Raw genomic sequence first — 14,419 nt, 5'->3', positions numbered from 1 at the left:
GAATCGTACTATGATTGACTTTTTAGTTTAAAAATGTGGTTTTTCATTAAAATGAACAGTACTGAGAGTTTTTCGTTAAAATTCTATTTTTTTTATTAACACACGTCTTTTTTTTTAATGAACACATTTGTTTTTTTTTAGGCGTTAGTAAATATCATAGAAGAGAATCAAAAAACCGAAGTAATTCTAACACTTCGTTTGTCTAAACTCTAAAAAATTCGAAGAAACCAGAATTCGGTTGACACAAATTGAATCACACAAAAACTTTATTTATTTGTTTTATATTTTGCTACACATATCTTTTTTTATCCAACTAAAACAGTTTAAACTCAATCACTTGTATCCGAAACGCGAGTATCATAGTGCAAACAGGTTGCTCCACCATTTGGGAGGTTTGATTCAAGGTTCTATTCTTTCATTTTCGCAAACGCAATCAGGTCAATTTCTCTCTGCCGCAAATGGTGGGTGCTTGGATCAAACCACCCACCATCTGGGAGGTTATTCAAGGTCCTTTTTTTCATTTTTGCAAAACCGGTCAGGTCAGTTTCTGCTCCATCTCAGAAGTGAAAGCTTTTATGCAACTTATCTGTAGACTACTGCATAATCTGTCAAGTCTCGCGTAATATCTAATTTTTCCCACATTTGTTACCATGGGCTAGAAATTGTCTTAAACATGTTTTGTGCTGGATGCCCAACACTTTCTCAAAGATACTCCGCTAGTATGTTTAATTTCTTCCAATATTCCATCTTTACTGAGGTGTAAAAGTGAAACGAGGTGAGTAATTAATTAATGATAGTGATTAGTTGAGATCGAGGATACTAGTTTGTCATAGAGGATTGAGATTTCTTCAAAAACGAAACAAGCCTACTCATAGCTGCCAAGTGAAATTTTTGTTTTATAAATATACATATACATATATATATATATATATATACATGCTTTACTTGTCAATTAATTTTCATGTTACTTGTCAATTAATTTTCATGCATTTGGTATTTACTTTGCACGATAATTGCTAAGCACATGATCGTTATTCATGAATACAAAACAATCCAAAACCTTGACTCACAAATCACAAGTATAAGATGAGTTCATATATTGATCCTTGTTTTTCCTCAAACCAAAATTTACATCTGAGCACGTTTATCTACACAGAAAAGAGTGTTATGGGAAGAAAATCTCCTGCATCCAGCAGATATCTCACAAATACATCCTATACTATTGTATACCGTATCCGAATGGAAGCTTTCACTGCTTTACTTAAGTGCTAGTAAATGGAGTTGAGTATCCGCAGGAAGCGTTTGCGTACAAACAGTCCGGCTCACGGATGCCCTTTCACTGGAATAGGTGGTTTAGCTTGTGTTTCTGCAGATAGCAGCAACAATTTTAAGGACAAATTGTTAACAAGAAAGAAGACTGCTTATAAAGGCAAAGAATTAGCTACCTTATACTGAGCCTTGTCGTTGAGGTTCTGAGTCGGCGGTGTGCACTTGACTGGCCTGCTGACTGTCCAGAGGCATGTATTGCGACATGATAGCCGTGATCTCAGAGTCCATGTAAGACTGTGATTGAAGTAAAAGAAAAATTAACAAGGGTAGAGTTCCTAAATTAATACGTAAATCAAACCAAGACGGATATATAGAGCTCGCCAAAGGAGAATCTTTTTAGACATACTCGAAGTCTGTATTTGTAGAAGATGTAACCGGCTAGGCCAACTCCCGACACAGCCGCAAGGACCATGAAAGTTAAAAACCAGGCAAATCTTGATCCATGTCTCTCTGCATTTAAATGGATGAACAAAAATTTAAGACATACATCTTGCAGGATGGAAAACATTCCCACTATCAACGCTGTCCTGTGCCGAGCAACAATTAATTAGTGATTAGGACTCAAATGTGATGTCTTACCAATACAAGTATCTTGCTCCTTCATATACAACTGGCCTGCCTTACATTTGCAGTTGTACCCGCCCCAAGTGTTCTTACAGCTGCAACCATCACACTGACAAGCAGTATGCGCCTTGCATTCATCAATATCTGATGCACGGTAAGAACGAATGTAAGAAAGGATGAAAACATGATTTACGGATATATTGGTTTTCAAAAAAACCTTGCAAAGTTGAATATTTAGTGTACAAGAAGAAAATTAATCTTTGAGAGTTATTAGTCACAGTGGAACTCAAATCACCTTCACATTTATGACCGTCCCCTTGAAAGCCTTGTGGACATTTGCAGCCAGATAACTCAGAATTCTGTTTGGGTTTCGAAAAGAAAAAAGAGAAGAATTAAGATAAGAAAAAAATAAGAAGATGACGAAGTTTTGAGGTCTAAGAACTTCAAATTGCAAGAGAATTCTGTTCAAGAAGCACAGAGAACAACTAATAAAGTGAAAGATTATGATAAAGATCACTGAACTGAGCAAGCTGAGAAATGCAATCCATTTTTAGATTCTGACCAGCAACCTCCATTGCTTATAGCACATCTTGCAGGTCCAAAAGCTGTCAAGAAAAAAGTAAATGTTTTGAGACTTGCAACCCACATGTTCTAATAAAGAGGAGAAATTTGTTGCAATTGTCATAAAGAGGTGGTCTACCATCGCAAGATGTATAACCATCGCCTCTATACTGAACACCGTTCACAATAGGGCACTCACAAACTCTTCCCCTAAATGTGTCCTGACAAAAGGAACCAATTAACATGCAGTTAAAATCTGTAATGCAGGAAGATTTTCTTAAGTGGCATCAACTGTAGAATTTACATGTAGATTTTCTGCATACCTTGCAAGCAGTTATATTAGAGTGGATGTCCTGCCAACAACCGCCATTCCTTTCAACGCACTCATTTGTCTCGAGGTCTGTTGAAATAACACGGTGGATTGGGAGGGGAGGAGGGAGGAGGGAGAGGAACGGAAAAAGACATCAGTACGTTATTCAATCATCAAGAAACAGATATCAAACAGTATAGACTGGAAAGTGAAATAAGAACGCCAACCTCCAGTCAAACAAATAGGAGGATCAGCCATCTCCTTAAATCCAGCACATAAGGCCTTTAGCACAGTAGTTCTCTCTAATTTTCCTTCGGATCAGTTAAACAACAAACTTCAGGATTCTGATTTAGTATAAAATGTTTCCAATGAATGAAATGAAGGAACCAATGTAAATTCATAGATGGTTCCTAGCAATATCTTAAACAATGTTGGCAAAAGTGTGACAAACCTCGAAACTGAACATTGTTAATAACCAAAGTCGGCAAGATGGTAACATCACCACGAGATCCTCGTCCAACCTAAATATAACAAAAAGAAAAGGAAAAATGAGATAACTCTGTGGCTAAATTAAAAAGCTGATTATACAAATCCATTTTGCTTATGCATCTTTGTAAATGTTGTGGTTTTGAAAGATATGTGCAGTATGTCTGACCTGGATTTCTTGTTCGGCTTTTAGCACTGCATTCTCGGCATCATCTTCAGGATTACCCATACATTTTTTTATCTTGTCAACAGGCAAATCTGCAGCAATCAGATTAAAGCTATTAAAACCACAAAACAAGCATTTTTTCCGTACACATTACACAAATCAAAACATGCGATTTACCAAGTGATTTCATGACATCCTCAGCGCATTCTTTGCTATACTTCTTTTCTTTCATTGAACATCTGATATGGAAGTCTGTCACATAGTCCCACCAAACCCATGACCGGCCGCTCTCATTGGCAACTCTATGCACACAAAGCTGCCTCAAGTTCTCGTATACCACGTCCTTCCCTTGGTACCCTTCTCCCAAATCTTTTTCAGGATCCGGTGCACAATACCTCCCATGATTTATGCATTGAGACTTGCACTGTTTTGTAAGGATGAAAGCCCGAGGACAATACCAAGTTATATAATGTGGAGTGAAGAGGGTGTAACCCCCTCTCTCAAGAACCTGAGCGTGACCCTTGAAATTTTTTACAAATGTCATTTGCTCATCACAACGAGCCCCACACTCGTCGTTGCTGTTTGTCCAGAACTCGTATTCAACTCTTTGATCGGGGTTTGGCACGGACTCTCTCCAGTCAAGTTTCACCACAACATCTTCTTTCTTCTTTAACGCTTCCTTCAAGCTATCACCAAAAGCTTTCTCTACCAGAGCTGATGGAATTCCAATCTTCTCTATGTAACCATCTGCATCTGTGCTCTCTTCCGGGGAATCCATTGTTATTAAAGGCTCTTCAATGTTATCCGCCACTAAAACGGCTTTAGCTCCCGCCTGTTGAGCATTCCACACCTTCAAAGCAAAGTAGCAACCTACAAGGGCAGTAGCATGAAGTTCAAACTACAAGTCCATAGCATTGGTTGTGTAACATCAGACCCACTTAGAATATAATCTGTCACTAACAAACAATATAAAAAATGTTAAGTTACCTATCATCAAACAAGGCTATTGGCGAGAGATTCTACCATATAACCGAGGTATATAGATCCCCTTCTTTCAATCTCTCACATCATGCGATGAGAGAGATAGACTGGTTACTAGAATTTGCCCCTCTTGGCACGGAGGAATTACAAAATACAAAGAAAGCAATATCTATTGAACAGTAAGCTAAAGCCAAAGAGAAACGGAGTGGACTGGAAAGGGACTTTTGATTAGTCGATTTTACCAAATAGAAGGAAAAGTGGAAGAACAAGGGAAAAAGCAGAGAAACCACACGAAAGAAAGTTCAAATCCACAATCTCCAAAACAGCATCCGAATTCCGGAAAAAAGAAAAATACGCATGTCATCCTTGCCGGAAAACTCACCAAATCAAAACAGTCCAACAAGAAAAATAACTCTCACCCTTTTGCTAAATCTATTTGCTTTTTCAAAAGAAACTCAAAACACACAACAAAAAGGGAAATTTAAGGGCTGGTTTGGTATTGCTGTCATTTGAAAAAAAACTGCTGTGAGAATAAGCGGCTGTGCTGTGAGAATAAGCGGCTGTGAAATAAAGCTAGTAGAGTGTTTGGTAAACTTTTTTGTGAAAGTGCTTTTGGAAAAAAAAAAGCAGGATGATAGTGTGTCTTTTCATTAAAGGAGCACTGTAGCTCCGTGTGCTTTGAAAAAACTGGCTTTTTTTCAAAGCAGCAAATAGCAGCTTCAGCTTTTCCTTTGATTTTCAGCTTATTCTCACAGCAGCTTCCAAAATAAGCCATTTTTTTTCAGTTTACCAAACACAAAAATGACCCTCAGCTTTTTTTCACAGTGGCTTTTTTTAAAATCACCTCAATCCCAAACGGGGCCTAACTATAAAAACAAGCCATGCAAAAACAAACACATACCAAATTGATTTCCAGACACACCTAGGTGAACTTGCATCTTCATCATTCAAATTCTTAACAATAATGGAAAATGATCTCAAGTCAACCTACTAATCGAAATTGTAAGTGGGGATTCAAACACGCGACTCTCTAACGCTTTTAATCACTTGAACTACAAACCACCCTGCCCGGAGTTTGAAATTTAATAAATGAAGAGAGACATGATGATTGATTGATTGATTTACCTCCGCGATCAAGTAAAACAATGGTGGAGCGACAGTGTCTCGACTTGAAAGGCTTGTCACCCTCAAAAGCTTCACACCCGGAAGACCCCTTTTCAGGATAGACAACAGCGCCCACCAGGGAGCCTCCATAGTTCGGCCGCCCAAAATTGCCGATAGCTCCGTCGTGCTTCGAGCGCAAGCTCATTGGATAGAGAACCTTAATGCTTTCCGTCTCCACCACAAACCTTGCATGCACATGGTTCTCAAAAACTGATAACAACACCACAAAAAAAGCTGTGAGCTTTGGCAGAAAAGCCATGCAAGCGGAGACTTGTTTGTGTTTTTTTTTTTTTTTTTTAGAAAATAAGAAGTGGGTTTTCTGTGTTTCTGGGGTTTGAGAGGTAGAGGAGGTGGAAGAAAATGGCGACGAGTCTTTGAATGGCCTTTGCAACGGTCTACGGGTGGAGGGGGAGTGGAGGACTAGAAAATAAGAAAGGGTTAGTTGGTCCGGTTCGGTTCAGAGAGAGAGAGAGAGAGAGAGAGAGAGAGAGATTGTTTGTCGTGTAAAAAGGGGGTTTAAGTTTTCTCTTTCAATCTGTAACGTAAGGGAAACGACAGGTGAGAGAAAAGAAGGATGGTAGACTGGGTCGTTGGAACCACTTCTACACGTTGAGAGATTTTTTAGTGCATCCGTAATATAAGCAAATATCATAATCTAAATGGATAAACATTTGAATGGAATTTGTGATGTATAATAACATAACATGACACCTCATATTTATTTATAAGTAAGATGTTTTAGGTTTGATTCTTGCCAAAGACGATTTTGAACTACATTGAACTATATTATTGCTAGCTCATTATGAGAAAAAACATACCTTCTTCATTTAACGTAAATAATATTATTTATTAAAAAAATATTCATCGTACTTGATAGGAATCTTGACAGAGGGAAGAGAGAGGGGGAGAAGGAGAGAAGTCAAAGAAACTTTAAATGAATTTTAAGTCATTAATTAATATTACCTAATTCTTGATAGGAGAAACATGTGTGTTGATTAATGTTTATTTAAGGTTTATTACTTCATTTTGAAGGTACAAATAGGGTAATGCTATTTGTTAAATTTTCATTAGAGAGTTAATTGGTGTAGGTATAAATATAATTCATATACGGACTATAAATCAATGACCTTTCTCTTTTAAAAAATCGACAAATCTTGGACTGCCAAAATCTGTGTGCTATTTTTTTTTAGGAAATAAATTTTATTAAGAAAAAGAGAATCTCCTACAACATTTAGAATACATACAGTAAAATACAAACGTTTGACGTGCCTCGCTAAAAAGTATCTAATCCAAATATAAATATTATTAATATTGTGACCAATGAAAATAATAGCATCTACTAAGTGAGATTGAATGATCTGATAAATACCCACCTCTTTTATTTAACTTTTTTTAACTAAAAAGCTTTTGTTCTTTCAAAACTGAATCCCCAAACTGAACTTACATTTACATGCTTTGAAAACTTCAAGATTCAACAATGAAAGTACACCAAGCTAGGAGGGGGATTGTCTGCCCTTCCATTTTCATACTCTCCCATATCTTCCTGTTTATGTGGTCACGATTAAGCCACGTCAACATTTTATATTTCTATTACTTTTTGTTTTATTATTTTTACAAAAATTAATATAAAATATTGACGTGACTTAACTGTGACCACACATCACAGGAGGATATGAAGAGAGTATGAAAATGGGAGGGCAGACAATCCACCTCCACTAAACTAAGCAATGTATGTGAGAGAGTGGGAGAGTGTGTGTGAGAGACAGAGAGAGGTTTCCCATTAATTAAACTAGTTTTATATGAGAAAATCAAAGTTAAAGACTTTTTTAGCATATTCATATTCGAAGCACAATGATGCATGCAGATTAAATTTTTTATATGTTAGGTGCAACTCCATTAATTTATGTTGGGTGGTGTCCAAGGGAGTGGATCAAGTAAGCCTTATATGTATATTCTCATTTCTACCTAGCACGAAGCTTTTAGGGAGCTCACTGGCTTCGAGTTCCATAGGAACTTCGAAATTAAGCGAGTTCACGGGAGAGCAATCCCAGGATGGGTGACCCACTAGGAAGTTCTGCTCGCGTGAGTTCCCAGAAACAAAACCGTGAGGGCGTGGTTGGGGCTCAAAATGGACAATATCGTGTTACGATGGAGTTGAGCCCGGAATGTGGTGGGGGCCTAGGCCGGGATGTGACAGTTTTGTTATGTAATCACACTAATATGTTTCCGAAATTACTTTAAACTTTTGAGATCAGCTTAACTAAGTCATGTTTCACCCCTTAAAACGATTGATTTGGGATTGACTGATTGTATATGGAATATCTGGTGCAGGGAAAATAAAGGTAGAGGAGGAAAACAAATTTATGTATTAAGTTTTAGAGTGATATACAGTTTGTACTTTCACTGCCGACTTATAATTTGCATAAGTTAATGGCTAAAAAAAACGTGTAAAAAAAAATACAATATGCATAAATCATTTTCCTTAAATTGACTCTAAGAAAATTAGGGATGCGATTTCTTATCACAGAGACTCGTAGAAACCTAGTTTTCTAATCATTATTTCTCACTAATGAAGCAAAAACAATGTGACAATAATTATTTCTCCTAAATACTCCATTTTCATAAGCTATAAAACCAATTAGATATGGGAGGATGTTAGAAATGAGATTATTGCAATATGGTACGTAGTAGAGAAGTTATGAACACTGTTTTAAAATTTTCCGCCTATGCTCCGTCTCGGTGCTAGACGGCTAGCTACCTTCCCGATTAATTCTTAAGCGTTTGAAAATTTGAAAATGGTGCTTAGACCTACTTAGACGCTCGCCTAGCATGCCCAAACCTGCTTAGGTCGCGACTTTCACTTAAACAGAAAATAAATAATTATTTTCATTTTGCATTTTATTTTTTCAATAAATTCTAAGAGACTTATTGAATACTTAGATGAACACATATTATGTGCTTGTTCCCATGTTTTCATTATGTTCTAATATTTTATAATATATATGTCATTCTATTTTATAATTTATGTAACTCAATGTAATTATGTATTTTTTAAGTTTAAACATAAAATTAGATATACGGTATATAATAAATTAACTTAAATCAATCTAGTCTGCCTAGACCCCAACCCGTTACCCGTCTACCGCTCAGCGTTTTTAGAACCTTGGTTACGAGTCAAGTCAAGTTTCTAATTCCATATTCTCTGCAGAATGGGTCAATTGTACAAGGAAAAGAACAAATATAGAATAAGTGGAAGACTTGACTTAAAAACATTATACATCCCAAGTCTTCTCTGGTATAGTAAAGGGAAAATTGATGTCCTTACACGGCAAGTGTGAGTGCCTAAGGGGGCAAAGCAATTAGAATAAAATTATTGAATTTAATCTACTACCCAATGCATCTCATTCGACATGAACAATCATTCTTCAACTTCATGACACAAATCACAAAATTCTATAATCCTATTGGGGGGACGTCAGTTCGTCCATTGCGATGTTCTCTTGTCACAATTGTATATGTGTTTATTCCATTTCTTATTTTAAATTTTACCTAATTCTAAGCTGCATTCATAAGCGGAATTAAGCTGAAGAATTAAAAAATAGAATTAGGATTTTTAAGATAAGGAATAAACAAAACATGGATAAATTCAAGAAAACTTTTCCTAGGCATTTGCCACCGATCCAATCGGAGGATCGAATTGATTATTGAAACATGAGTTTAATTAGTTGATTTATTAGCAAACAAAGAAAAATATTATCTACACGGATGAATAAATTGACCTTAAAACAAAAATATTATCTACATGGATGAATAAATTAACCTTAAAACAATAACGATTAATTACTATTGCTATAAAACAAACTCGTATTTTATCTCTGTTGTCCTATTGGGAAAATGGGTCATGGATTTTCGGTGTTTTTTTGGGGCTTGATAGCTACAAGTGGTAGAAGAAAATGGGGACGTACATTAACTAGAATATAAGAAAATGTCTCCAAATTTGACTGATTCCAGTTAGTCTAGACACAACTAAAACCAAACAGTCCAACAAGTCATTTTTCACTCAATTTTGAAATCCTCTGTAAGTAGTCATTTTTCACTCAATTTAGCTTATATTCTCTTTTATATATATATATATATATATATATTTTTTTTTAACAAACAATACTATTTACACTAATAGAGAGGGGATACATTAGTCTTAGTATGGGCTAGCAAAAATAAGACGATTCAAATTCGTTTTTGATAAGAATCGAACCTAAAACCTCTCACTCACAAATTAAGATAAATATCACTTAACCGTAATACTAAGTGGCTAGCTCAATTAGATTAGAATAAATAAACAAAAGCAAAGGCCAAGGCAAGGCCGACGAAACCCAAGGTCCAACAGCCAGAACCAAATATGGCTTGTATAGGAAAAATAAAAACAAGACCATACCCCAGGTTGTTTTGGGCAGCTCAAGTGATAGCACATAGCCAAAAGGCGAAGAACAAAAACAAACAGGACATATCACCTCGGCATGACAGCGTTTGCATACAGGGGCATCACTTACAGCATACCGGTCCGTCAAATGGCATTAACAGTTTGGATCCCTAGAGAAGAAGGGTAATTTCAACAGAAGATCATCCATAAATGCGGCTTAAATCCAAAGTTAACATATGATGTGCTCGATTACAACTTTCGAATGATAACTCTCAAACATCTATAATAGAAAAACCGAATACAAGACAGCCTTAAGGATAATGTTATCGTATTGGGCTACAATTGGGCATTCTGTTCTTCTATCAAAGAGTTAAATATGACGCCTCTTAACCTTTCCTCCCTTGCCGTGGCGCCTTCTTTTGCCCATCTTGAACACCCTTTTGGATTTCTTACTTACCCCACCAGCAGGCTTCAATGCAGCTATTCTTTCATTGACAGCATCCATGTCCACATCTATTAGAAGCATACAACATCCACATGGTTAAAGTTGAAAAGAGCGGACAAATAAATTAATTGATGCTGAGTAGCTAGAAAATATTATACGTCAATGACAATGCGAATTGCTATGCATCTCAAAAAGGACACTCAAACTTTGTAAATCAACACTTGCCTACATAATATAATCATACAAAATGCAGGCATCATATAATTACATTTATGAATAAGAATACGAGAATACAACCTAAACAATAATAATAAGTACTCACTTAAATTTTCTGAAAAATGAGCTCGCCAAATGTGTGATCAAGGCAATGTATATTATTAATTACTTACGCTACAAACCCAATGTGCCAATAATTCCCACCAACTGACCTACCCTTTTATCTCGCTTGAGAAACTTTCTGAAGACAAGAGTTGGTTAAAGTTAGAGCAGATATCCAACACTAAGGGATGCAGAAACTAAAAATCTACATAGCTTGAAATAAACTACTGAAACAAGGCACCCCCTGCCCCCATCTAATTCGATTTGTTCGTTTTACGTTAAAATCAATTTTGAATTCAGACAACATGTATTAACCAAGCATCGGAATCATGCTGTAAACTGAAATTAACTTCCAAGAAAGTTCCATACTAAAAGCTTCTGCCTAGTGTTTAACCCAGCTACAATGTCCCCACTTACAAATGAGAATCCCAAGTACACAACTCACTTTTTGAATGGTATCTTCCGAAAATACAAACCTACTCTAGTTGTTTTGATGACGAAAAGTTCACTCTTTCAAAACACTCCAATTATATACTTTGTAGAGAAATTGCAAGGAATGAAAAGTAATTTTCTTCCCTCTGTTGCTGAATAAAATTTCAGTTTTTCCCTAAACAATAATTCCATCACAAAACGTGTACTGTCTGTCAATCTATGGATGCATATATGTTAAGAGTTAACAATAAAAAGACCATTTGTTCAATCAATATGTATCGAAATTGCACATTGCAAGAGCAGGGCATCACAAAAAGCAAGCGGATTGATAGAAATCTAAGCAAAACTAGCAGATGGGTAATGAAAAAAAATGAAGAAAAATGGGTGGAAACACATAATTTCCAACAAATTAAGTACAAATTAGAACATGGGTAGTTGAATTTAGCAAAAAATTAAAACGGGTATCGACCAAAAGAGAGCATACCCATGTTGCTCGTGGAGGCGGAGGCGCCGTTAGTGGTGCTGACCTCCATAGCAGAGGTGGATTTAGGAGGCGGCCGTACGGGAAGCTTAGGGGCAGCGAGGGCAGCTTCCTGGGCAGCAAGCTTAGCTTCGTCTTTCTTGTCGTAGCAGGGCTCCACCATCTCTCTGCGAATGGCTCTCAGCCTCTTTTCTCTCTTGCATCTCATCGACTTCGCCATTGTTTCTGCACCGCCTTCGCCTCCCTTGCTTTTGGGTTTAGGGTTTTGCGAAACGCGAAAGGGCAGGACCAGTATTTACGTTCGGTATTTATAGTTCGGTAGAGTCCTATCGGTTTGGTTGATTAGTTGGGGGTGAATTGGTCTTTTTCTTCTGTTCTTTGGAATTCCAATTTTAACCCTGAATGCATTAATAAATGGAAGTGATTTTCGCAATCATTTTCTCCTCAGCGCCTCGAGAAAATTTTCAATATGACCAGCACATGAGGTAGTATATTATGTATCACTATACAAATAGTAGGATATGTATGTTAAAAAATTAATAACTTAAAAAATAAAATTTCTGACCACTTATATAAAAACAAGTGATGTACTACCGTGTTCCAGTCACATGAAAAATTTCTCATGTGCCTCCATGCTTTTCCTTAGCTTCAGGATTAAAAAAATGATTCGTGTTTATATATGTCCCTTGAGTTTGTAAATCACTATTCAATAAGATATGGATTTCAACGCCCCTATGCCATTCTTTAAATACCCTTAAATATTTCCACTAATGGTTGCCCAAAGTTTGGGGATGAAGGTGATTCCGTAATGTCTGTGTTGAATAAGTGGCCAAGTGGCCAAGTGGCTATTAAACAAATCAAAAGAAAAAAAAAAGACAACATGATTATGTTTCTTCCTTGTTTTGGGGAAAATAAAAGTGCAATTTGTCTAAAGTTTTTTCTTTGGTCCATGTGAGAAGTCACGGGACTCCTGGGGTTTTTAACTAGCAGCAACAGCTGCCTTTTGGTGTGGGAGAAAGGTTGTCGCATAGAAGAAGAAAATAGAAAGGAGCAGCAGAAAGAAGAAGAGAGGTACGCAGCTCCCATATAAGAAAGAAAGGTGATTTTCTTTCTTGGTTAGTTCTCACTCCATCAAAGTTTTATTGTTGTAATAGCTTTGAGCTTTATATAGAGAAGAAATTAATCACTATATTTCTTTCTCTATTTGTTTCTTTAGTGTGTGAGAGTTATTGGTTGTATTGGGGTTTTGGGTTGTGAGCTTGCCAACACTTTGTAAACTCCCATTTGGTTGATAGTGGATTATTAGGTGAGCTCCTACTGCTCCGAGGACGTACTCCAGTTACACTGACTGTTGAGGAACCTCGTTAAAATATTGATGTCTTTAATATTTTGTTCTTGCATTTCATTTGATATATTTCTTGTGGGTTAAAAAGAGTTGGTTCTAAAAGGTTTGCTGCTATCCTAGCACAACAATTGGTATCAGAGCACTGGTTGCTCTTGGGTACTGTCTAGTTGTCAAAGATGTCAGATGGGCAAGATGAAAATCCTTTTGGAAGCAGCTCCGGATTTGCAAGAACTACGGTGCAAAATACAAAGTTCGAAGTGGAAAAGTTTGATGGCACAAACAACTTCGGAATGTGGCAATGTGAGGTCAAAGATGTGTTGGCTCAACAAGATCTACTTGCCGCTTTGGGAGAGAAGCCGGAAGCTATGTCGAAGTCATAATGGGAGAAATTAAATTTGTGGGCTTGCTCTTCAATTCGGTTGTGCCTTGCAAAAACTCAGAAGTATTTTGTGATGCGGGAGACATTAGCAAGTGTGTTGTGGCAAAAATTGGAAGACAAGTATATGACGAAGAGTGCAGAGAACCGGCTACACTTGAAGAAAAAGCTCTACCGCTTCTAATACAAAGAAGGTACAAAAATGATTAGACACCTTGATGCTTTTAATAAGTTGATTGCCGACTTATTAAATTTAGATGAGGATATTAAGGATGAAGATAAGGCCTTAATATTGTTGAATTCCTTGCCGGACTCTTATGAGCATTTTGTTACCACTATTATGCATGGTAAAGAAACTGTGAAATTTGAAGATGTGTCAAATGCCTTGATGAATTATGAAATGAGGCATAGAGATAAAAACCATGATAGTACATCGGAAGCTTTATTTGTTAGAGGTAGATCATCGGAGAGAAGATCATTTTCTAGTAGGAAAAAATCACAGTCTCGACCTAGAGGAAACTCTAAAGGTAGAAAACCTTTGGAAAGGGATGAATGTGCCTTTTGTCATAATAAGGGCCATTGGAAGAAAGATTGTCCTAGGTTGAAGACCAAAGGCAAAAAAAGTTCTGAAGCTAATGTTGCTGAGGTTGAAACAGATTTTTCTGATTTTGCTTTAACCACTTCCTCATCATTTGATTGTGCTACTAAGTGGGTGTTGGATACGGGTTGTACTCATCATATGACTCCTCACAAGGATTGGTTTTCAAGCTTGAAAGAGTTTGATGGTGGCGTTGTGTTCATGGGAGATGACAATCCTTGCATAACAAAATGGATTGGCACAATTCGTTTGAAGTTGCATGATGGCATGGTTAAAGAGTTGACAGGTGTTTGGTATGTACCGAATTTGAAGAAAAATCTTATTTCTTTGGGTACTTTAGAATCCAAGGGCTTCAGGTTTCATTGAGATGGACATACATTGAAAGTTACTTATGGTGCACTTGTTGTGATGAAAGCTCCTCGATGTGGCCATTTGTATTTATT

The 14,419-nt window shown here is 36.8% G+C and overlaps 2 protein-coding genes across 2 annotated transcripts; both read right to left on the bottom strand.

The window, feature by feature from the left end:
- Window positions 1-1,070: 1,070 nt before the first annotated feature.
- On the bottom strand, window positions 1,071-6,079 carry LOC126624749 (vacuolar-sorting receptor 6-like). The gene is made up of 13 exons (XM_050293850.1): window positions 5,523-6,079; window positions 3,594-4,286; window positions 3,420-3,508; window positions 3,216-3,285; window positions 2,992-3,075; window positions 2,778-2,854; window positions 2,594-2,675; window positions 2,416-2,498; window positions 2,189-2,252; window positions 1,909-2,037; window positions 1,676-1,779; window positions 1,446-1,563; window positions 1,071-1,366 (listed from the first exon to the last, which is right to left on the bottom strand). Exons 1-12 carry the CDS (start codon window positions 5,818-5,820, stop codon window positions 1,447-1,449), a joined length of 1,890 nt encoding a protein of 629 aa, XP_050149807.1. The 5' UTR covers window positions 5,821-6,079; the 3' UTR covers window positions 1,071-1,366; window position 1,446.
- A 4,086-nt stretch (window positions 6,080-10,165) lies between these two features.
- Window positions 10,166-11,955, bottom strand: LOC126623419 (uncharacterized). The gene is made up of 2 exons (XM_050292308.1): window positions 11,661-11,955; window positions 10,166-10,494 (listed from the first exon to the last, which is right to left on the bottom strand). The coding sequence occupies exons 1-2, from the start codon at window positions 11,875-11,877 to the stop codon at window positions 10,352-10,354; spliced, it is 360 nt and encodes a 119-aa protein (XP_050148265.1). The 5' UTR covers window positions 11,878-11,955; the 3' UTR covers window positions 10,166-10,351.
- Window positions 11,956-14,419: the final 2,464 nt, after the last annotated feature.

Source organism: Malus sylvestris, chromosome 5 (genome assembly GCF_916048215.2).
Source record: "Malus sylvestris chromosome 5, drMalSylv7.2, whole genome shotgun sequence".
In the NCBI taxonomy this organism is placed as follows: Eukaryota; Viridiplantae; Streptophyta; class Magnoliopsida; order Rosales; family Rosaceae; genus Malus; species Malus sylvestris.
This window is presented reverse-complemented; position numbering and strand designations above follow the sequence as displayed.

Coding starts and splice junctions, on each gene's coding strand:
- LOC126624749 (XM_050293850.1), bottom strand. CDS start 5,820: ATGGCTTTTCTGCCAAAGCTCACAGCTTTTTTTGTGGTGTTGTTATCA. Junction 3,076..3,215: donor TAACAATGTTCAGTTTCGAG/GTTTGTCACACT, acceptor ACTGATCCGAAG/GAAAATTAGAGAGAACTACT. Junction 2,499..2,593: donor TGGTTATACATCTTGCGATG/GTAGACCACCTC, acceptor TTTTCTTGACAG/CTTTTGGACCTGCAAGATGT.
- LOC126623419 (XM_050292308.1), bottom strand. CDS start 11,877: ATGGCGAAGTCGATGAGATGCAAGAGAGAAAAGAGGCTGAGAGCCATT. Junction 10,495..11,660: donor CGCCTCCACGAGCAACATGG/GTATGCTCTCTT, acceptor TGCTTCTAATAG/ATGTGGACATGGATGCTGTC.